This window comes from Punica granatum, chromosome 5 (genome assembly GCF_007655135.1).
Source record: "Punica granatum isolate Tunisia-2019 chromosome 5, ASM765513v2, whole genome shotgun sequence".
In the NCBI taxonomy this organism is placed as follows: Eukaryota; Viridiplantae; Streptophyta; class Magnoliopsida; order Myrtales; family Lythraceae; genus Punica; species Punica granatum.
This window is the reverse complement of record NC_045131.1, coordinates 10,319,295-10,341,231: the sequence shown is the minus strand read 5'-3', so window position 1 is coordinate 10,341,231 and position 21,937 is coordinate 10,319,295. Positions and strand designations below refer to the sequence as shown.

General features: G+C 36.8%; 1 protein-coding gene across 1 annotated transcript in view; it reads right to left on the bottom strand.

The window, feature by feature from the left end:
* LOC116207677 overlaps window positions 1-21,223 on the bottom strand; it is a 35,317-nt gene extending 14,094 nt beyond the window's left edge. Inside the window, exons 1-34 of the mRNA XM_031540734.1 lie at window positions 20,952-21,223; window positions 19,893-19,974; window positions 19,538-19,641; window positions 18,713-18,808; window positions 18,576-18,623; window positions 18,054-18,104; window positions 17,372-17,475; window positions 17,083-17,200; window positions 16,497-16,598; window positions 16,199-16,399; window positions 15,880-16,037; window positions 15,537-15,695; window positions 15,121-15,213; window positions 13,419-13,767; window positions 12,995-13,108; window positions 12,258-12,353; window positions 12,062-12,129; window positions 11,849-11,969; window positions 11,558-11,779; window positions 11,211-11,438; window positions 11,009-11,118; window positions 10,760-10,856; window positions 5,987-6,085; window positions 5,756-5,893; window positions 5,513-5,581; window positions 4,648-5,103; window positions 4,230-4,550; window positions 3,799-3,930; window positions 3,580-3,693; window positions 3,142-3,326; window positions 2,779-2,887; window positions 2,209-2,352; window positions 1,493-1,768; window positions 624-1,295 (exon numbers count right to left, since the gene is read on the bottom strand). Coding sequence (XP_031396594.1) covers window positions 624-1,295; window positions 1,493-1,768; window positions 2,209-2,352; window positions 2,779-2,887; window positions 3,142-3,326; window positions 3,580-3,693; window positions 3,799-3,930; window positions 4,230-4,550; window positions 4,648-5,103; window positions 5,513-5,581; window positions 5,756-5,893; window positions 5,987-6,085; window positions 10,760-10,856; window positions 11,009-11,118; window positions 11,211-11,438; window positions 11,558-11,779; window positions 11,849-11,969; window positions 12,062-12,129; window positions 12,258-12,353; window positions 12,995-13,108; window positions 13,419-13,767; window positions 15,121-15,213; window positions 15,537-15,695; window positions 15,880-16,037; window positions 16,199-16,399; window positions 16,497-16,598; window positions 17,083-17,200; window positions 17,372-17,475; window positions 18,054-18,104; window positions 18,576-18,623; window positions 18,713-18,808; window positions 19,538-19,641; window positions 19,893-19,974; window positions 20,952-20,966 — 5,451 coding nt within the window. The 5' untranslated portion in view covers window positions 20,967-21,223. The remainder of the gene's footprint in view (window positions 1-623; window positions 1,296-1,492; window positions 1,769-2,208; window positions 2,353-2,778; window positions 2,888-3,141; window positions 3,327-3,579; window positions 3,694-3,798; window positions 3,931-4,229; window positions 4,551-4,647; window positions 5,104-5,512; window positions 5,582-5,755; window positions 5,894-5,986; window positions 6,086-10,759; window positions 10,857-11,008; window positions 11,119-11,210; window positions 11,439-11,557; window positions 11,780-11,848; window positions 11,970-12,061; window positions 12,130-12,257; window positions 12,354-12,994; window positions 13,109-13,418; window positions 13,768-15,120; window positions 15,214-15,536; window positions 15,696-15,879; window positions 16,038-16,198; window positions 16,400-16,496; window positions 16,599-17,082; window positions 17,201-17,371; window positions 17,476-18,053; window positions 18,105-18,575; window positions 18,624-18,712; window positions 18,809-19,537; window positions 19,642-19,892; window positions 19,975-20,951) is intronic.
* Window positions 21,224-21,937: the final 714 nt, after the last annotated feature.

The following is a 21,937-nucleotide window of genomic DNA, read 5'->3' as shown; positions in this document are numbered from 1 at the left end:
TCTTTTTGAGCAATAAAGATAAGTAAGTTTATTAATCAAAGGGAACCATCGGTCCAAAAGCTGAAAGCTCTAAATCATCCATCAAGTAAAATGTTTCGCTTAGGCTCCATGCCTTAAAAGGTGTCTACTGTTCTCTTTCCATATTAATCAAAATTCGAGGGAGGAAAACTTCTTAACCAAGCTCCAACAACACTCGCAAAATTCTCTCTTGGCAGCTAACATATTTCCTCAAAAACATACAAGGGATGTGGCTTAGCTAGGTGGAATGACTGAACCCAAGGAAGCAGCAGGTTTCTGCAAACTCCTCTTTGTGTAGAGCCAGAGCAGTCAAGACATTGAAAAGAATTTGTTTTGGTAGATAATCTCTCTTAAACCCTTCCTGACTAGTCAAATATATCAAACCACATTTAAAATCAGTCAAGCTAAATTCTTAATTCTTTTGAAGCAAAGTTAATGAATTGATCAGATGTACTCACATAGATTGCCCTATTGTCCAAGTATAGCCACTTGCCCAACAAAGAATTTTCAAATGCTCACTATCCCCTAGGTTGATCCATTTCTCATTTATATGCAATATGCTAAACATGAAACAAAACCCAAAAGCAACTGGAACAAGATAGTACCTCGAATTTTACATTGACAAACCGCAACTTCTTACCACTACCAATGATAATGATTGGTTCACATCTGCCAGTGTGACTTTCCCTAAAATCTAGGTTTCCACTCAAGCAGATAACCTTTCCACAACCATCATATGTATAGTCATCAACTCCGAGAGCATCTGCCACTAACTGCCTGGTTGGAGATAATCGCACTACATCTTCATGTTGTTTGTAGACTGGTTCTGATAGTATGATGTTCTCCCTCTTCATAATAGGATCATTCTTAGGGTCCATTGTTTCTTCCCTCCCAGTTATGGCTCCCAAAGCCGGCACAAAAAACTCACCCAGAGCAAGAAGGAAATCCGGAACAACAAGAATTTTTGGTTGCTGAATCCGCACAACAAATGATTGGGATGTTGTTCTATATCTATAATCCATCAGGAACATTGTAGGACTTGGAACCTCCAGCTCTCCAACTTCAGAGTTTCTCCTTCGAATGCTATAACTATTTGATGAATAAGGAAAGTCTTCCATGGAAGCCGGTTTGGACGAATCATAAGACGATCCAAGCATCAGCCGCATTTCAGACTTCGTTTCAGGGCGAATATCAAGAACAGAAAATCTGGGAATCGTGATATAGAGGTCTGTCTCAGATAATGAAGTCATCCGATATGATACCCATAAACGCTCCAGCTGCAAAGAGAGATACAACAGCAGCAAACTAGAGTCATATTGAATGTCCAATCAATACACAAGGAATTTACTAAGCTATAGCCTAAAATGCTGATTCTTATCCAAAGACACAGCATTCCCATCAGTTGATGGGATTGTAGTGTATAACAGTGACTAAAAATAGGAGTTAGTAAAAGCATATATATTTGCATACTCACAGCAATGCGTGCTAGAGGAGACTCTTTATCAACGCCATTACACAACTCCAGTAAAGCATAGCTCACTTCAACTGCTACTATTGTTACTGTGCGTGACAGTAACATTTGACTATTCAGGTTGACTTTATCTGCCAGCAGCCGCATTGTATCTTTAGAACTAGATGAGCTGCCACGAAAATTTGGAGGAAGCCTAGGCTCTTCACAGAGATTCATGTATAAGCAATCTCGAATAACATTGTATTCTTTATCTGACATCACAGCATGCAACAAACCAATCTGCTCAAGAGATTGGTGAATGGATTAGTAAAAAATCATAGCATTTATCATGACTGATATTCCAGGAATCAGAAATCATAGCATTCATCATGATGAAGATTTCAGGAATCAGAAACTACGAAACTAGTAGTAAGCATTTCCCTAGTAACTTGAATAAACAACAATGATTTCTTTCATTGAACTCTATAGCGTTCAATGAACTTTGGATTCTAGTTTGCAGCTACGTCAATCTTGATATAACAGTGGTTATAGCTGACAATGGACCTTGCTCATCTGAGTTCCTCCTTGGACACATTTACATACTTTATCAACGCAAGCACATAATGGCCATGGAATTTCAGAAAAGAGATGTTAGTTGGCTCCATAGAAATTATCACATCCCAACCAGAGAACTACAAAACAAATTGCTACAGAAGCATTCAATTTTCAAAAAACAGTACCTTCACTTCAAGAGAAAAATTAGGAACCTTCCTGAAAACATCCCTCAAACTCCTTCGGACAAAAACATCAACTCCTCGGCCTTTCCTTATCATCGGCTTGCCCATACAACCGTCAATTCCAATCGTCATGTTTATCCCCAGAATCTGCAATTAAAGCCTAGGAATTTCAGTTCAAAGCATGACATGGATATACACTCACTTGGATCATCATTTGTCGTCAGAATACTATATCAAACTCTAGCAAATTCAAAAAACCAAACATTAATATCAAGAAATTTATAGCCAGGATCCAGTGTCCCCTTCCCAACAGTTGTGCCTCATCTTGGGGTGTCTAGACCGTTCTTTTAGCTTAGGATACTATACTGGTGAACTTCACATTTACTAATCATGCTGTTCACATAATAATTAGTAGTTACCCTTTATATAAACTGCTCTCAGATAATATTATGGACTTAGGAGAGAATGAGAAGCTTGACTACTCCTACAAATCAACAAAAAAATACAGAGGAGTATTTGTACTGATATGGCAACATGAGAATATGGATTCTGTTAGTTTGGTTACATTCTAACCTCAGCATGAAGAACATCTATATGGACAGCCGAAGGATCCTTCTCAGGGCACCCATGCCATCTCAATTCATTTCTGACTTGAAGCTGTCCCACATCAAGTTGAATGAAGCTGCAAAATTGTCAAATTACAAATAGTGATTAATATGAGAATTATAAGACAGAATGTAGCTTATAAAAAATTCCGGCATAAAATAAAAGTGCCACAATTTCTAAAATCATGAACAGTAATAACAGTCAAAATTACGCAAATGGGGGTCTCATGTATGTATCAAATTCAATAAACATAATCTGAATAGGGTAACTAGCACCTATAAATTAATACTGGTAGTGAAAGAAGAATTTAAGAATAACAGCTCTACTAACTCTTTGCTAACTGAAGTCTTTGGCACAATGATTATTGGAGTGTCCAGGGAAAGATCCAGCTTCACTGCAGATGATCCGTCAATCTCATATTTCTGGATTAACCATTCAAAGCCTCCAACTTTATCAACCAGTTTGATTGCCTCTTCAGTCTGTGGACTGGCAAGCCCCATGAAATATACAGTTACCTGCAGAAGCAGCCCTCTCATGCTTAATACGACCTTCCAAGTGGAAATATATCTATGAAATAAGAGAAACTAATATTTGAGGAAGAATATGCAATGAAACTTGCTGGACTTGCACTTGGACTACATCCAACGGGTTAGAATACCCGAATATGTTTTTATATCGGATAAAAGGCCCAATCATACTAAAACTAGTAAGAGCAGGAAGGAGATGACCTGTACAGGAAAGGAAATTACCGGCACATATAGTACTCACCTCCTGAACAAACCGGTAAAGAAAGACAATACGAACAGCTGAAAGTCTACCATGCAAGCTATAATCATATCCTTCGTAGTCATCATCTTCAGCACTATAAGAATCAAATTTGAACTGGAAAAGAATGTTAACGTTAGGTGTGACAAAAATAAAATTAATCAAGGACGGAATAATGAAAACCAGAAGCACGTATATTGCTATTCAAAGAAGATATTATACCTTGATAAGGGATTCAACACCAGGATTACGAATATCACAAAGCCAGCTCCAACAGTTATCTGCTCCAAGCGACTTATCGCTGAGTCTAAAATTTCCTAAGGTCCCTTCGACGGAGAGAGAACTTGGATAAACCTTGAACAAATTAGCAAAGATCAGAGGAGAAGAAAATTAAGAGGGAAACTAGGACTCCTAATAGTGATTGCAGAATATATCTCCCATATGAGATTGTGATACTAATGACAATCCCCTACACGAGATTGTAGAATCAAACGCCCAATAAGTGCACATATTATGGTAAATTACAAGTAACATTATCACGTGAGCAGCATTATCATCATGCAAAAAAGTTTTTGAATGTTATTTTAGCAAGGAATTCCCCTGGATATGATAAAACAAGCCAATGAATGATAAAGATATTAAAATTTAGTCACCTTGATGTCTAATAGGAAATTTTCTTGCACAAGCATTGCAAGCTGAGAGCCATCCTCCTTATTGAGAAACAGGCATACACTGGCCACATCCATGTGTAAATTAAATACGACACGCCCTTTGCCATAACCTAACAATCCTTTGACACGCCAGCTATCATCAACTTTTTCTTTGTCCAACAGATCTTCACTCTCTGATATTTTCTGAATGTTTGTCTCACTTGCCCCTCCACTTGCAGAGCTCAGATCCATACCAAACCCAATTAAAGCGACAACGGTTGGTCTGTTGCAAAAGAATTCCAGTTTGGACATGCTAACAGTCATCTGAAAAACATTTGTTTGTCTTGATCAGTATGACAAATTAATACAAGTACTATTTATTCTATCCTTTAGTTAAAGATCTCCCACTTGGTTTACGCACCTTCGTATCTATACCATCATAATCAGGTGAATTTGAACTCCTCGTAGAGAAGTTGACAGAAACAAAACTCAAGGTATCACTATCCTCTGCCTCATAGAATATATCGGAAGAAAATCCTTTTCCTTTTCCATAGTCCCTTTCACTTGTTGAAGCATATGGGGAATCAATTCCAGAAAAATCATTGAGGTCTCCCATCCTTGAAGATGGACTATCTATTGACATGAAATCTGGAAGTGCGTCCCTGAAAAGATCATCTTCCTCTGCTTGGTCAATCGACATATCTGAGCTGTCGGAGTCATTTACACCAGGTGAAACTGGTAAATTTTCATGCTTTTGCACAGAATACGCTAAGTATTCTGAGCCTGCTGAAAAACGACCTTGAAGCTCATCCTTGATTTTCAAAGAATGAAGCTTAGTCTTGACTGTAAGGTCACCTTCCCAACAAATCACATGCACCTGGAAGAAAATGATAGTTAATAACTAAAGCATTTTCCAGAAAAATGAGTCCCATAATCAAATTGTTCAAAAATCCAAAGTTACATTGCTATATACTGACATCGCCATGAAGTTGCAAAAGCAATTTGCTTTTGAATGAAGATTATCTATTACTGAAAAGCATATAGAATTCTGACAACGTGGATAACACTCAATTAGTTCCCAGAGAAAATTACAATATGCAGGATAACTATAGTGCATGACGAAAGTCAATCCGAGAAAACTTCTGATTCATAAATTCCAAAATGGAAAGGGATCAACATCTAAATCAGGATAAAGCACAAAATATCTCATTGGTTCCAAATCATGAAATCTCAATTTCACAAACAAAACAGAAAAGCTAAGTGACAGGTGAAAAAGGAAATGCAACCTTCCCCCCATCAGCAAGAAGTTCAAGAATCAGTGCCTCTTCAGAATTCCTGTCACCAATTTCTCCAGTCTGCCAAAATTTCAACCTGATACCGTCAGTTCTCAATCCCTCATTCGTCAATTAAAACAAGGATGCCAATCACTCAACTTATTATTTTCTTCTTGGTATTTTCAAGAACATATTGACAAATCTATCAAATGAAGCAGTTTCAGCCATGGCAAAAAACAAATGGATAAGACTTACCTTAGCATAGATAAAGAGCTTTGTTTCCACCAAAGAACCACTAATGACAAGATCAGCAGTCCTAGAATTTGTGTGAGTACTACTTAGTAAGGAAACCCCTTCATTGGTTTCTCCAAGCACATTAACAGATGGAGGAGCCTACACATTTATGACGAAGGCCACGGGAAATGGTCAAGATATGCCAATAAAAGTTGAAAGACATAAATATGGATGGATGATTTTGTATTCTACCGAAGCTTGATATGTGGCTTGTACGAGTCCCTTCAACCAAGCAGATTTCTCATCCTCGTCTCGGAACTCTAATACCCAAGTACTAGATGTTTCTAGAGCCTGAAATATTGGTTTTATCAATATCATAAGAGAAATCAACATATTGTATCATAAGAGAGAGATCACCAAAATATGTAGCAATAGACAAATAAAATACAGAAATAAAACATACCCCGTACTAGACTTGAAATAGTAACTTATTACCATGAGTATTTAGTACCTTAATATGTAATTTTCTGAATCAATTAGTTCAAAAAAAAAAACCTAATTCCTCTGTGGTTGCGTTTGGTAGTAATATTAGAGCATGTGATGTAGATGACATTTTTCAGCCACTACTAATAGGGTCAGAAATTCAGGTGGACAACATTACTCATGAGTACCAAACAACATAAACAGACGGCCTCTAATAAAGGATGTCCACTTCCAAAAGCTTAAGCTCAACTTACTAGTAATATTGGTCCTTATAAACAACTCATTAAACCCTTTTCCCATCCGTGTGGGATCGGGGTGTTACAATATCCCCACTCAAAGGCATGACGTACCCGTCGAGCTACTCAAACAACTCTATCCAAAGCCACGACACTTCACTAGGCAGGTAGGATTCTAGAGGTGGCTCTTGCAGTTCAAGAGTTGCCTCCCATCAAAGTCCATTGAGTGTAGCACTTAGTTCGCATCGCATTTAGTTCCCACACTTTCGGCTGGTGGACGGCGCTGATACAACTGTAACAACATGACGCAATCTGCAAGACTGGCCTAGTAATAACTTGTCAAGAGCCCAACTACCAGCCCAAAAGCTTAAGCTCAAGTTACTAGTAATCCCATAAATTGGTCCTTATAAATAACTCACTAAACCTTTTTCCTATCCATGTGGGATTGGAGTTTACATGGAATGAAAGACTCAGAAGGGCTTCTAATTTAATATAACCCTGGGATCAAGCTTGTTCATGATGCTTATAGATTGAACAATTTTGGTACACTTGGAACTGCACCTATTCGTTCCTTTGGGTAATGACATTTCTAGAAATTGTCCCAAATTAAGGTTTCAAGTTACTGACATCTGCAAATTAACCTGAGATTAACCATCCAGCAAATCTTGTGGTGGAGTTGGCTCAAATGCAGAAATACCTCAGCATTGGATTCAATTTATAATTCACTAGGCGAAAACCGGCGTTGCATGGATAAGACTTTTCACTGTTCTAAAATCTCAGAGAATGTTTGAATAATTATAATTCCTATAAGCACATAAAATCCTGATGTGAACGTATATCTTCCGAAAATACATATATATAATGCATATTCCTTTCCACATGGAAGGAACTCCCTCTATATGTGATAATATATGTTTTTTTTGTGAAAATACTATGCGTGATAATATAATGGGCATCAAATATATTACATACTATGTATATGCGTGTGTGTATCATCAATGAATATATCAATATATATATATATATATAATAACAAAGTCCCGAACTAGTCTCTCACACCACCACGTGTTCCAAAACTTAAGCTAAGCTCTCTCGCGATGCCATATCACCATTTATACTAAAGGAAATTTTTTATATATTTATTAAGGAATATAATTAGGCAAATTAGAATATACAATAGAACATATTTTTCATAAGGGCATACTAATGAAATTAGGGAAAGTGGAATATACAGCAAAAAATATTCTCAATAAGGGTATCTGGAATATGAGTAGCCCATCGTTTAGATATATATAGTAATATTACTTTAGTATAATTATAATGCAATACTTTAGAATAAGTTAGTATATACTTGATCGTTTTCCACCAAGAATCAGACCTGAAGGTAGATCTTTTCTTTATTTCCTATGAGGCTCATAACATATTCATGGACAATTTCACTAACTGAAGGTAGAATAGCTCTATCTTTCATTGTTCAATTTCACTTATTTAAAATTTATTCATGCAGCCGTTCCACCGCATTAGGATTTGGTTCTATCCTATTGTGATCACCTTCAATTGTTTTGAGTTGGCACTGCTGATTCATCGGTTTGGAGAGCTTTTTATTTTGTGGAATTGTTGTGGTTGCCATGTGAGATGTAGTTTCTGTAAGGCGGCAATCTTGATTGTGCAAGTAGAATATTCATAGTAAAAATAATCATAATATAATATATAGTTGTGGTCATTATCGTAGAGAATATAATTATTTTTTTGGGTAATAATAATATAATTATTTCTTTGAATAAGTACCTTCAATAACTATCCTTTCCAGTTATTTGCTTTCCTAAAATAATTATTTAAGATTTTGCATTTTCCTATATTTGAAATAAAAGCATAATATTCCTCATTTTTTCAATATAAAAATTATTTTTCAACTTCAATTGTATTAGTTTCTATAGACAAACGAACTGGTTCGATAATTGATATGCCCCTTTTCATCAATTTTGAATTGTTTTACTTTCCTAAAATATTTATCTTTGATTGTGTGATTTCGGTGTAGGCTATAAAAAAACCCACTTAGAATATCAAAATTCTGCTACTTGATGAAGAACAGTCATTCTCCACTAATTAATTGAATTTTTAAGTCACACATTATTAATCCACAATTACTTAATTTGGATACTAATCCATATATTGTACTTAATTTTAAATATCACTTATCGTTAGTTATTTATTCTTAAAAAATTAAAATCTTTCCTGCGCATTGCACGGGTTATCACCTAGTGTATATATATTTAAAAACTCTTGCCTCTCTCTCAAGCAACCACCTCACAAAGCTGTAACCTCACAAACCCACATCATCACTTTATAGGCCCTCTCGCGAACCCACATCGTTTGTTTTTTAATGCAAATATTATACTGAGAATTGATGTATCAAATTTCTCAATAGGACTATAACATCTTTAGTTACATATAGTTAAAATCTTATATTTTTAACAAAATACATATAGATTCCATTTCGCAACATATAGTAGGATATACATAAGTATAATTACAGTGAAACATTTTAATGAATAGAAAGTTTCCTTATTTAATTATCAAGCAAATAATTTACATATATGTCGTTTGACTTTATATATAGTAAAATATTGCGTAAGTACAATTAAAAATGGAATATTTGATGGGAATGGAAAATTCCATATTTAATTATTAAGAAATAATTGGCATGGTGTTTCCGAGCATTTATACACACACACACACATACATATATATTTAGACTGAGCATGCTTCTCCAGTACCAATGTTGCATCTTATATCAATTTGGTCGTTAAGGCTTCATCAGTTATACCTTTATGCTTATTTTTCCAATTTCTTCTCCTGTCCACAAGTTTAAGTATTTTCTTCTTTTCCTATAAAACATAATTTGTTTAGGAAATTATCTTTTCACTAAGTTTTGCATCATGAGTTCATTTTTTGCTTAGAGATATTAGGAGGAGTGATGCATATGATCACTTATTTTCATTCAGTTATTTAATATTTTCAAATGTTTGCTTGAAAATTTTTCTTTATTCATTTTTTTTTACCTATAGCATAGCAGATTTTGATTGGATAATGCATTCCACATTGGGTCATTCGCGCAATGCGCAGGTACTCACCTAGTTTACATGAATTATCAAAATATTCCGTGTATAACTGTATAGAGTGCACAATAATAGATAATATGCACAATAAAATCATGGGAGTGTGTAAGGTTAGGAGGCTGAAAAATGACAAGATTCTAGTTATTCAGTAAGAGAACTCGTTATTTAACAAGAGTCTTATTATTATATTTAAAATAATAAGTTTCTTACAAAATAATGGTCCATCTCATAAAAGAATAAGTTTCTTATTATTTAGTAACTTACTATTTTCAAAAATAATAAGCTTGTCAAATAACATGCAGTGACGTGGCGCGCTCCGATTGGTCTCTGCACTTTTAAGTAGCCTCCTTAGGGAAGTTAGATCCTAAAATCATATAGTTGCACAATCAAATATTCACAATCTTATGACTATAAGGCAACTATTTTTTTTGGCCACTTATGAGGCAACTATTCAGTAATAGATTGTCTATAATACCATAAGACTGAAGAACCCTTTTCGTCTCACTTTCAGTTTCCATTTTTACCCCTATTACTATAAGTTTATGAATTATCCACCTTTGGATTAAGGGCATGATGGTAAAATACCTACTACTCCACCTTTTTCTTTCTCCCTCCTTTCTCTCTCTCTCTCTCTCTCTTCCTTTTGCCTCTCTTTTCCACAGACACCATGTCTTCTTTTATATCATTGAATTTTTTTAAAATAATTTATTACCATTAGTTACATTTTTTTGTGCCAAATCTTTTTTTTTTTGTCAAGTCTATCATTTTTATATATTATTTCTTATCTTCTAGCAAAAACAGGTATATTCCTTTTTAACATATTTTCGCATGCCAATGCATAGTGTTGGTGCATTTGCTCTACTATTTAAGTTATCGTGTAAAAAATTCCTGCATATATGAATAGCAGAAAGCTCTATTTTAGTAGGAAATTATATATTGAAATTATATCATAAACTTAAAAATCTATAAAATATAAGTTGCTGATTTGGCAGCACGAGAGGGTGTCGAGGCAGCGTGAGAAATGACTGTTTCAATTTTGATGATGATTTTAATTTTCATGATGTGGCAGCCTGACATCAGCTGTAGAGTTACTGTATGTTTATAGATTAAAAAGACCGATAAAATACAAGAAGAGAGGATCCCAAGACAAACTTTTTACACCACAGCATTGCTTAAAGACAGGTTACCTTTTGAATGTCCATGCCCCTAAAACTCACAGCAATGCAAAATGGAGAACCGCCAATATTTGCAGGAGGAACCTCATGAATCTGCCGACCAGCCATACTGCACAATATTGGCAATACACTGTAAATTATGAGTTTTCCTAACCACAGTAAAAGCTTTTACCTGAGAACTCTCTCTGCAGGGAAGGGAACGACAAGAATTGAAATCTGAACATGCTATTTTATGGTCAAAAATTGAAAAGGAAACAATACCTCAAGCATCGCTGATAATTCTGAGACTTATGAGACTCTAAAACATAAAGATAGAATCCGGATAATACAAGAAAGCAAGGCTGCCATTTAGCCATTGAATTTCCAATACCCTAAGACACAATTGAAGAATTAGAGTAATTAGGAAAAGGTCAGCATAGAAAGAAAAAGCATCTCAGAGTTTTATTTCCCAGGTCGGACTCACCCTCCAAACCAAGATTCTAGCATCACTAGCAAGATCTACGGTAGTCCAGCGGGAAAGCTCTGTTTGAAAACAATCTTCCACAGCCTGCCCAGGGACTTCCAGTGTTCCATACCAGATATTTAATAACTCCATCAGTCTGTGATAACGTAATGGAGAGAAGTGAATGCCAAGGTTTGGCACTTGGATGGAGATACGCACGGATGGGTAACTTGGGTGAGGAACCTTGATCTGCAGGGGAGTAAGATGCAATAGCTTATGAACACCTTACATACGAACATAATCGCCTTAACCTCTTCTCCATGATTAGCATCATTAGAAGAATATAAATGTTATGCATATCAATTCACCTGGTCAACAATTACTGCCACGCCACACCTATCAATAAGAGAACAGAAATCATCTGCTTTCTCAATCAAAGGAGAGTCAGGAGGCTGATTGCTAGAAGCTGGTAAAACCAAGGCGCCACTGTGACAATCGGAGCCACACTCTGTAAAGCATGCAGCAATGTCTCTTCCAGAAATATAAAACCGGGAGTATATGTTCTGCCTCTGATCTTCCAACTGGCTATCCTGCAATACTAGCTCTTTTAGGCAATGTCAGACTAACAAAAGTACTTCCAGCTCACAAAATAGGCTTACCTTTGTCCGAAGAGTGAAGTTGCCCAAATCAAAAAGCAAATGGCTTTCACATTTGGAAGAGCCACATGTTCTTATAGGCACTCTAATTTTAGGAGCATCTAAATCAATGTCAAGCGCAAACCTGGAGTGCAAAAAACAGAAACAAAATCAAGTACATGCTTTCCACCCAAAAACAAAGTCAATAATGATAAGATCTTCCGAAAATGAGGGGACCTGCTTTGTTCTTCCAATACCATCTGGAATTGCTCTTGCGCTCTACGAGTGACCATCTCAATCTTTGTCTGTTTAATGGGATATCACGTAACAGATAATTATTAACAAAATAATTGGTACAGAATAAAATAAACTTATTAGTTACAAAATTCTATAGATCAGGCCATGCATCTATATAACTATTCAACATGGTTACCTGCAGAGCAGCTGCAGTTTCCAGGGCAACAGTAGGACTAACCGCGTTGCTCCTCCTCACAAATTCTACGAATCGATTGTAACTTTCCATCAAAACCTGAAGAAAGATACTGAGTCAAATACTTCACGCTCAATAATAGAGAAAATGCGGTGGAAATGTCATTATAGGACTATAAGAAACAGACTAGAAGACACTCAAACTCCAAGGGAGGTATGAGAGAGAGTTGGTTCGAATTAGGTCATGACTTCATGATATTAAAGCCAGACTTTATGTAAGATGGAGGCCACTGTGACTCTAAAGAAAGATGGTGATTCTAGCGCCATTGATTCAACTATCGATAGGGTTTCTTCATCATACATCATGGACTCTGACAACAGCATGTTCAGCATGAGCCTTAATGTTGTACTTTAGATTCAGAATAAAGAACTAAGAACTCTTAATGAACTCTGCTGAATTGATTTGGCAAGATTATGATCAAACGACTCACTTAATGGGAAATTGTATAAATTAGCTTGTTGCTGAACATAGTAACGTAGATCTAGTGGTGAAGTCATCAGATGGTTTGGTGAGCAGGAACACGAAATCAAGGGCAGAAGCTTCAGCCGGACAGATACTTGAAGACTCCTGACGATGCTGTTCTCTGCCCACCCTCCTCACCAACCCCACCATATGGAAAAGAAATATAAACACAAACCAATTCAATTGATGACATCTTACAACAAAGATCAAGAAATTACCGTAACATGGCAGGGAGAAATTGTGGCTGACAGCCTCCAGTCTACATTTTCCCCAGCTGGCGAGCTAACAAAACTAGCAACTAATGCGTTCACCTTCTGTTCACTGCTAACACTCTGCAGTGAATTACACAGCAATAAGCGCATCAGAAGATAGAGGCTCAGTAATAATTTAGATTACGTGGTTTACTAAAGGAATCAGCCTGCTGAAGCAGGTTTTCTGTTTATTTCCACGAACTAGTCAGAAAGAAAGAAACAAACAATATGAATTATAGGATAAGTTTATTTCCATCTCTTTAGGGAAAGGCCAAACTAATTTCAACAATTCAGAGTAAGAAAAGAATAACCCTATGACATAAACACATTATCCTGGGGGAAAATTTAAACCCGTGGTTTAAAGAAAAGGCCCTAAAGTATAATAGCAAACCTGTGCAAGTGAACCTTCAGGTGCAGATAAGCCATAAAATTTCAGGGACACATCGCATTGTGTGCTCCCATGTCTCAATTTTGTTGACACATGAAGTTGCTCGCATCTGCCACATACAATCTCAACATCATGTTTATTAATTATTCTTGCCGCAGCCTGCCCAATGGACACAGTCACCAGAAAGCGGATCATATTCTGGGTGTCCTTTACAGGTTGTGAAGCCAACTCCTCATCCTGCTGGTAACTAAGTAAGTTATTAAGTGCCTGCCACTCTTCCTTAGTTAGCTTTCCCACTGTCAACTGCGATCCTTCAGAAGCATCCCCTGAGGTATCTACATTCGTACTTTGCCTGAAAACAAAATACAATAATTACCTTTTGAATATGCAAGGCAAATAATGTATGTCTCCATTGAGTTCAGATGTGAAGCTCCAATAGAAAATGCAAAGCACATTACTGTGCTTAATCTCCAAAAATAGCAGCATTGACATGGTGTTCCTTAAAAAGAAATAACTGCAGATCACAATCCATTGTCCTAGAATTGACTTTAAAAAAGGACACGTGAAATACTGGTCTTTAAGCTCTTTTCACATTTTCTTTTAATTAAAGCTTTATGAATAAATGGAAAGGAAAAGGTTTGGTCATGGCATGAAAATGAAGTAGAAGAATATTGTCCATGAAGTGAAAGAAAATTTGGATAACTAGGACTACATACTACCAGGACCATACAATCAAATCATTAGGGAAATTGATAATTCAGCTAACATAGTCAGCGATTTGTTTTGCATAGAATGTTTCCTAGGGAAAAAGCATTTGACATTCATACAGAAAAAATTTCATTGTCTTGTATTTTGTAGTTATTGAAATTTTTTGTATTTTGTAGTTCAGTGGAAGAATAATAATCCTGTGTTTGGGGAATAGCCTCCTAGTGATCTAGTCGATGTACGGCCTGGCTGACAAGAATCCCCCGGGCCTAAACCAGCGGCAGATGACCTCATCGGGGTTCAGGCCTGCCATCAACACAGTCGCTGGGCTCAGTTGGTTCATGAAAACCTCACGAGGCCTGACCTGAGCTCCGGCAACCTCATCAGAGCTCAAGCTGAGGCCCAGCGCCCTAGCTGGGAACAGCTGGCCACCAGGCTTGGGATGCTTGGCCATGCCATGTGGGGCTCGGGCCAGGCAACCAAATTGGGGCTCTGGCCAGCTACCTTGAAGCCTCGCTACTGCTCGGTCCAGTAGCGCATATCCTCACCAGGCTTGGGTCAAACAACAGCGTCTTGGCCAAGGCTTGGTCCAGGACACCGCAACCTTGCTGGGGCTCAGGCGGGCCACCAGTGAGCCTATTGCAGTTGGGCAACAGTGATGGCAAAAGTGTGATTTGTGTGGCAAAACCACTTATTGAAAATAAAAGCATAAGCTATTTTCAAAAAATTATACAACTTGTCAAACTATTTCAAAATGATTCCTGCTGACTTTCAGCTATTTCACAGTTAGATGCCAGCGAGTCCAGAAATCATTTCTTGATAAGGATTCTCCTAGAAATAACTGCAACGATACATGACATAGAGTAAAGGGGTGACTTGGGACCTGATGGTCACCAAAATTTCAAGGTTTCCATTAGATGTCAGCAGCTTAACAGAGTAAAGAGCTTCACATATACATAGTTCATAGCGTCAAAAGAGGGAGCAAGAAGTGTCAGCATACCTTCTAAAAGAGAACCAACTTCTTTTCTGCAGCCTTCTCTGTTCTGCTACTTCCTTTGACCTAACAGACTCAACCTTGGCATGTGCAAGCAACCTAATGATAGATTCAGCACCAAGGCGATATTCAGTTTTACATACATACATACATATATATATATATATATATATATATATAATGATATCTCAAAATATTTCCCCAAGTATCCTGAATGTATATTTGGGATAAGAATTATGGCTCTTTCAATTACCAACATATATATATTTGTTGATTTGTACATTCTTCCCTTGCTTATGAGTGGCATTCCCTTGCTAAAGTGAAATGTAAGATATATAATGAATTTTGAACAAAAATTTCTACCACCCTTGAGCTTTTTACTTCATGAATATTAAAAATGAAAGTGCCAGGTGATCGCTCACCTCCATAAAATAATCACTTTCGGATCAAGGTCTCTTTCAATTTCTCTAAGATCTGAGTTCTTCACGTCCAATGATTGTTGCAGGAATCCAGCATATAAATGTACATATCGCCTACGGAGCTGGCAAAGTTGCTGAATCTGGTCCCATGGGAATCTATAGCTGAAAAGCAGTAAAAAAGGTAATTTTGAACTTCTGAGGTACTTTTGCACCAAATTTCTCGATATAAATGATATAAAGATATCTAATCTCACAAATTTGAGATCCCTTCTAGTACTACAACTTAATTATAAAGGAAAAATGTACATAAATAATCAAGATGCATGGTTGTTTTAGATTTTCATACCACATTTTCTTTTGCTGCAGGCTAGCCTGAGCTGCATACCGCCACCATAAATGAGGACCCTCTGACACTGGCACCATAGGTCTCAAGTGGAAAACTTCAACATAAATGCGGTACCTAGAAACAACTTCCAAGAGCTTTATCCAATCATGATATTGAGCCTGAGACAAGGAACAGCATGGGGAACCCATCAATCAGGAATCAATAATTTTAGAACAAGCTCTCTCCCTCTCCTCAGACTGTAAAGAAGGATAATCCTCCAGATTCTGAACATGTGGCTTATTAAAAAATATCGAAAACAATAATCGGGGAAAGCAAGTACCTCTGTTAATGTCAAGGAGACATCACTTATTGAAACAGAAGCCCTCTCAAATGGAGTTTCAGGATCATTTCTTTCCTGTTTTCCAAGACGATGATATTTTAGAACTCCATTTATTGGTGAGACCAAATAATTCCGAGCCCTAGCCCATTTAGACAATGTATCACGGGAGGTAACTGGTTCATTTATACCATCTTCAAAAACCTACATAAAAAGCCGGGAGAAAGAGTCAATAACATTTACATCAGCTATGACCGCTACTTCAGAGAGAAGAAGAGTATCTAATGAAATTATAGCAAACCTCAATCCACTCCTTTGGGCTGAGATCTTCCCATCTTTTATCAATTGCCCAAGGAAGACTATTGCAATCATGATACATAGCAAGTCTCTCCAGTTGCACAGACTACAAGAAAGGACCCATCCATTAGCATAGTGGTTTGGCTAGTCCTTAAGTCGAAGAGTAAGCAAGTCATGGGTCTGTAACCATGCTAAAAGATAAAACGAAAATCCAGTTTTACATGCTGTTTGATGAAGAATACAAGCTCATCATACTGTAGATGAGGGAAAAAATGCCAAAAGTACAGAAAGAAAAGATTATGGGGGGAAAAAGGGATATCTATGGTAGTGACATATAAAAGATAGCCTGGCTTTTTTGACTGCAACAGATATTATATCTTACATTATCCTTTTGTCTTTTTTTTAATAATATAACATATCATTAATTATAGAGACCTTATATTTCTTCTCTAGAATTTCATATTCATAAAACAGCATGCTGAAATTCTCCTATATAAAGGTTAATATCTTGGAGGACATGAGCTCTATGATAAGCTTGTCCAATGAAAATGGACCAAATTAGCTTAGCAAAAGTAGAAGACGAAATTGACCTTTCGTAATTTATCCAAAGCACCACTAGCGTCAAATGTTTCCTTCTCTTGGTCGTCCATTGTCACAGCTGCAAGCTTGGCTAAGGTAACACCCGCAGAAAACGGATATCCTGGATTACTGTAAAAAGTATAGTTTTCATAAATTCAGTGAGATATGCTACGAAAACGAAGCAAACAATGACACATGAAATTACTGACGATTGAATAATCAAAGAAAAGAATCGCACGTGTGATTACAATATGAGTCAGCACTTAATAAATAGAGTTAAAATAGAGTACACAGACCAACCTTTCACAATCTTCGTATCTAATATGTACATTGCTGATAGATATCTTAAGATTTCCTATTATAGTAGCAATAAGAGAACCAAGCCATGAATTCCCTTGAGGTGGCTGCAAGGAAGGGCCAAAAAGGATTAGCTGGAACCTACTACAAACAAGCAAGCTGTTATACAAATATGAAATTTAAGTGAAATCAAAATATAAGCAAGCTTATTAGAACTAGTATTGTTCAGATGAATTTAATCTGGCCGAGCGGAAAAATTGACATTTTCCTATTGCTAGTCAAATGGCATTTTATTAGATGTTGAAAAAATAATCATGAGAATGAGTCTTTTTGTTTCTCCATTTGTATCCATGTCCTCTTGCTTTTACTAGTTCAATTAAACCCCACCCCATTAATAATAGTTTAATTGAAATTCATGGTATTAACCTCATTCATGGAAACTTTTAAAAGCAGCTTCATTGATCAATTTGCTGGCTGTCCTAGCATCAGCAGAAACCTCCCAATTTCTTAATCTATATTTCTGCATTTTACACTTAAATGGCTATCCTGGAATTTGGAAATGTTTTGAATATCAGGTTTAACAAGCAAACAGTTAGTACCACCCAAGAAAAAAAGAGACACAAAGATGGATAAGAACTTAGAGAATCATTACAAAAATTGAGAGATCAGATGTACAAGAACATACAGTTCCAAGTTTTGACTTTGCTATTGCTTCAATGGTTGCTGATTCAGCTTCCTGCATTACAGGAAAGGAAGTTAGTTGCTATTGCTTCAATGGTTGCCAATTCAGCTTCCTGCGTACTAATTAATGAAGCTAGAAATACAATCGCATACAACTATGCTCTTCTTGTGGATTATAAATTTTGTAATTGTCGCTATGAAGTATTTTCCATATAAAATGCCAATTGAAAATCAATGTGTATAAGTCGAAGTCTATGCAATCTGGACAATTTTCTTTTTCCTTTTCCTGAAAAAAACCAAGCTCCAGATTAATGATAAATACAGCCTATAATGCTTAATACAATATGCATGCTCAGAGGGACTATGCATACGGAACCATGTATATTTTGAAGCAATCCTGTGCATATGTAAATTTATCGGTATGTTCATGACGAAGTTTACTAGAGTAACCAACAATGATATGAGACATGAATGTGCATGCGGAAAAAGAAAATGTAGGAACTAGGAACAAATAAGTATCACACACCTCAATCTGCTGAAGTTTGGCTTCCAGAAGCTTTTCCCTATCCTCCTCCTGCAGTAAACAATTATCATCATCATAAAAAACAACTATTGACCAATAACTGTTGTTCTCATGTAGAATAAAGCAAGATGCTTACGCACCTTAAGAGTCCGGTAATCAGAAGCAGGATGGGCAAGCACGAACACTCTGTCTATGAGAACAATTACGGGCTCTTTTCCTAAACTTTTCCAGGGAACCTATGGTTAAATAATAAGCGAAATTGATGGAAAGGATCAGAAAAGTAAAATCTTACATATACGGGAAAAATGACTTATTTCTATGGTTCAAAAAAAAAAAAAGAAAGAGGGACATATAAGTTAGATTTTTAATCATGTATATGCATTCTAGTACATAAGCACTTGCCTAAAGGTTACAAGTGAATAAGACACCTCAAATTCAACGCACTACATGCGTAAATTTGAAATTCCTTGCTTCCAAATTCTTATAGAGAAGTTGGAAAACACAACAAAACTATAGTTACAAAGAGACAGTTTCGATCAGTTTTTTATATTTTGTCCAGAAACTTTGCATAAATAAGTGAGAAAGCTAACTTGTCTCCTCTCCAAGTTTAACTAAAGAACAACCCCATCCTAGTATGTCTATGGAATGATTTTGTGGCAAAAGAATAATAATATCTTCCCTACTGCTAGAGAGTGTAAAGATGAATTGGAGCTATCAAACACCACCACCTAGTATAATTGAATCAGAAGATGCCTCAATAAGGCAGCAAAGCAGCGGAACTTCAAAGTAAAATGTGATCAAGTAGGAGGAAAAGGTATTCCTCATAAACTGAAACTTTAGAAATTAATTACTTGGAAATTTCACCAGACAGATGACTGCGCAATGAGGAGGACACGTAAAACGAACTACAAGTATTTTCAGAAGTAGAGGATCAGATAAACGCAGCAGCCCACAACAATACCTACCTTCAGCGTTATAGTACCCACAAAACCAGCTTTTACAGTTACAGGGAGCTTTAACGAATTGAGTGCCTCTGCCTTCAATTTCAAATCCTTGAGAACAACATCACCTGCGAAGAGCAAGAAGCAGTCGGAGTTCAATCTTCCAACAGTTAATTGGAAAACAAGGTAGAGTATCCTAGAGATAATTGCAGCACAATTATTAGAAGAACAAATGACAAATCTCATCTGCTGGCACTTTTTAACTAACATGTTTCCAAAAGTAAATGACCTTCATGGGGCATCAGGGCATGCTAGCGTCATATATATATATAAACACACACACACACACACAGTAAGATCAACGAGATCATATACAAACCTTTCCAGACACTTATCCGTAAGGCCTCTGCTGAAAGCCCATGGACATATTCGCCCAGATACTTCCGAAGCAAATGCAAAACCTACAACCAAAACGATGTTCAGGATATCAGTGCAACTTCTCCTTTTGGACATAAAGCAGCACTCAGAACAGAGAAAGAGAGTACTTAACGACTGACTCCCATTACAAACAAAGTTCCAAACATCCACTCAAATCCATATCTCGTTCAAGCTAGAAAATGAAATCCTGTGTCTATGTTTGGGACGAAAATCATAATGAACGAGGCATTCTTCTATTGTGATTCAGAGAAGAATGGTGGAAGCTAAAGATGGGTAAAGAAGTATCGACCCTTCGAGAACAGGTTGTTCAGAAGGGCAACTACAAATTGATCCCTATGGGCAAAGCTATACACTCTATAACATAGGCCTTATCCATGCAAGTAACGGGGAACAAATGAAAAGCTAGAAATATTATCTTCAGACACCAGAATGAAACCCGTTCATTAGCATTTATTCCAACGATCCTCGATACAGAAGAAACAGTCTGGGAATTACTAGATATGGGACTATAGGGATGGATTCAATAGTTAAAATAATACAAACAGATGAGGATTTAAGCAAAGCACAAACCAAAACCCTGATCGCGCAGCAAGTAAAAAACTCTCCCACTGTTCATTGGCCACTAACTTTTTAGCTAAGCTATCATATACGCTCAGTGAAGAGGTTCAGAAGTTCCAGGATCATATATTCTTCAAGCACTCAGTATAGCTCCATCCTGAAGCAGCAAAAGAGCAGGACGATTGCCACCGTAACAAACGAAAACAGAGCAGCAAAGGATCATTCAGTGAGCTTTGCTGGCGATAAAACACTGACCACTCGGAAGCAGCTGAGCAGTCTCGCGAGCCGGACAAAGACTGCCACTTGAAGGCTCGCAACACGAGCGGAAACGAATACAGGACTTTCCATAAAAAAGCAAAAAACCAATCGAACACAGCAACAATCACGAATCAACTCATCAATCACACTCAGGAAATACAATGCACTGATCGAGAGAACTCACGTGAGCCTCGAACATGGCGGCAGAACAGAGCCGGCCACCGGAGTGACGAAATCAGCAGCAGTTCGTCCCGCGATCACTCCGCATTTAAGCGACAAGTCGACACTAGCGATCCACACATGACGCGATTCGCATGCCGGAGCTCGGGAGTCCGATCCGAGGGGGCGGAGCTGGGGATTCCGAGCAGAGACGGAGGGCTTTCGTCGTCGTCGTCGATCTATCCGTAGAGAGCGGAGCGGACGGTTTGGAGAATGCCGAGAAACACAATCATATGGGTGTCTTCTTCTGAGCTTCCGCCTATATAAGTCCCGGTCACCTGCAGGCGGTGTGTCACGTTTGCGCGAAAAGGAAATAATTTCGCAACGGGTGCTCCGGTTAATTTTAATTGCTGACAAGGTCATCGAAATACTTTTACTATCATACACCCCTCATTCTCTTGTTCTTGTTTCACTTAAGGCCTCCATAATGAAAAGCTCGTTTGGGGTGGAGTTCAACTCCATTACAACTCCATTACACTTCATTTATCCTTAAATTAAACAACATAATCATTATTATTTTATTTTTTTCTCCTATTTAATAATAAATTCTCACACATATTTTTTTCCTAACTATTATTACAATCAATACTTTAATTATAAATTCCACAACTCCACTCCATTTTTCTATCAATTTAACAATATAATCATTTTTTTCTTTTTTTCTTATTTAATTATTATTATTATTTTATCTTTTTCTCCATTTAATAATAAATTTTCACACATATTTTTTCCTAACTATTATTACAATCAATTTTTTAATAATAAATTTCACAACTCCACTCCATTTTTCTATCAATTTAACAACATAATCATTATTTTTTCTTTTTTTCTCCTATTTAATAATAAATTATCACACATATTTTTTTATTGCTTCTTCAGTGCAGATTTTTAAAATTTTCATATCGTATAAAACTAATATGAGCTCTTAGATCCTCTCACATTTAATATGGA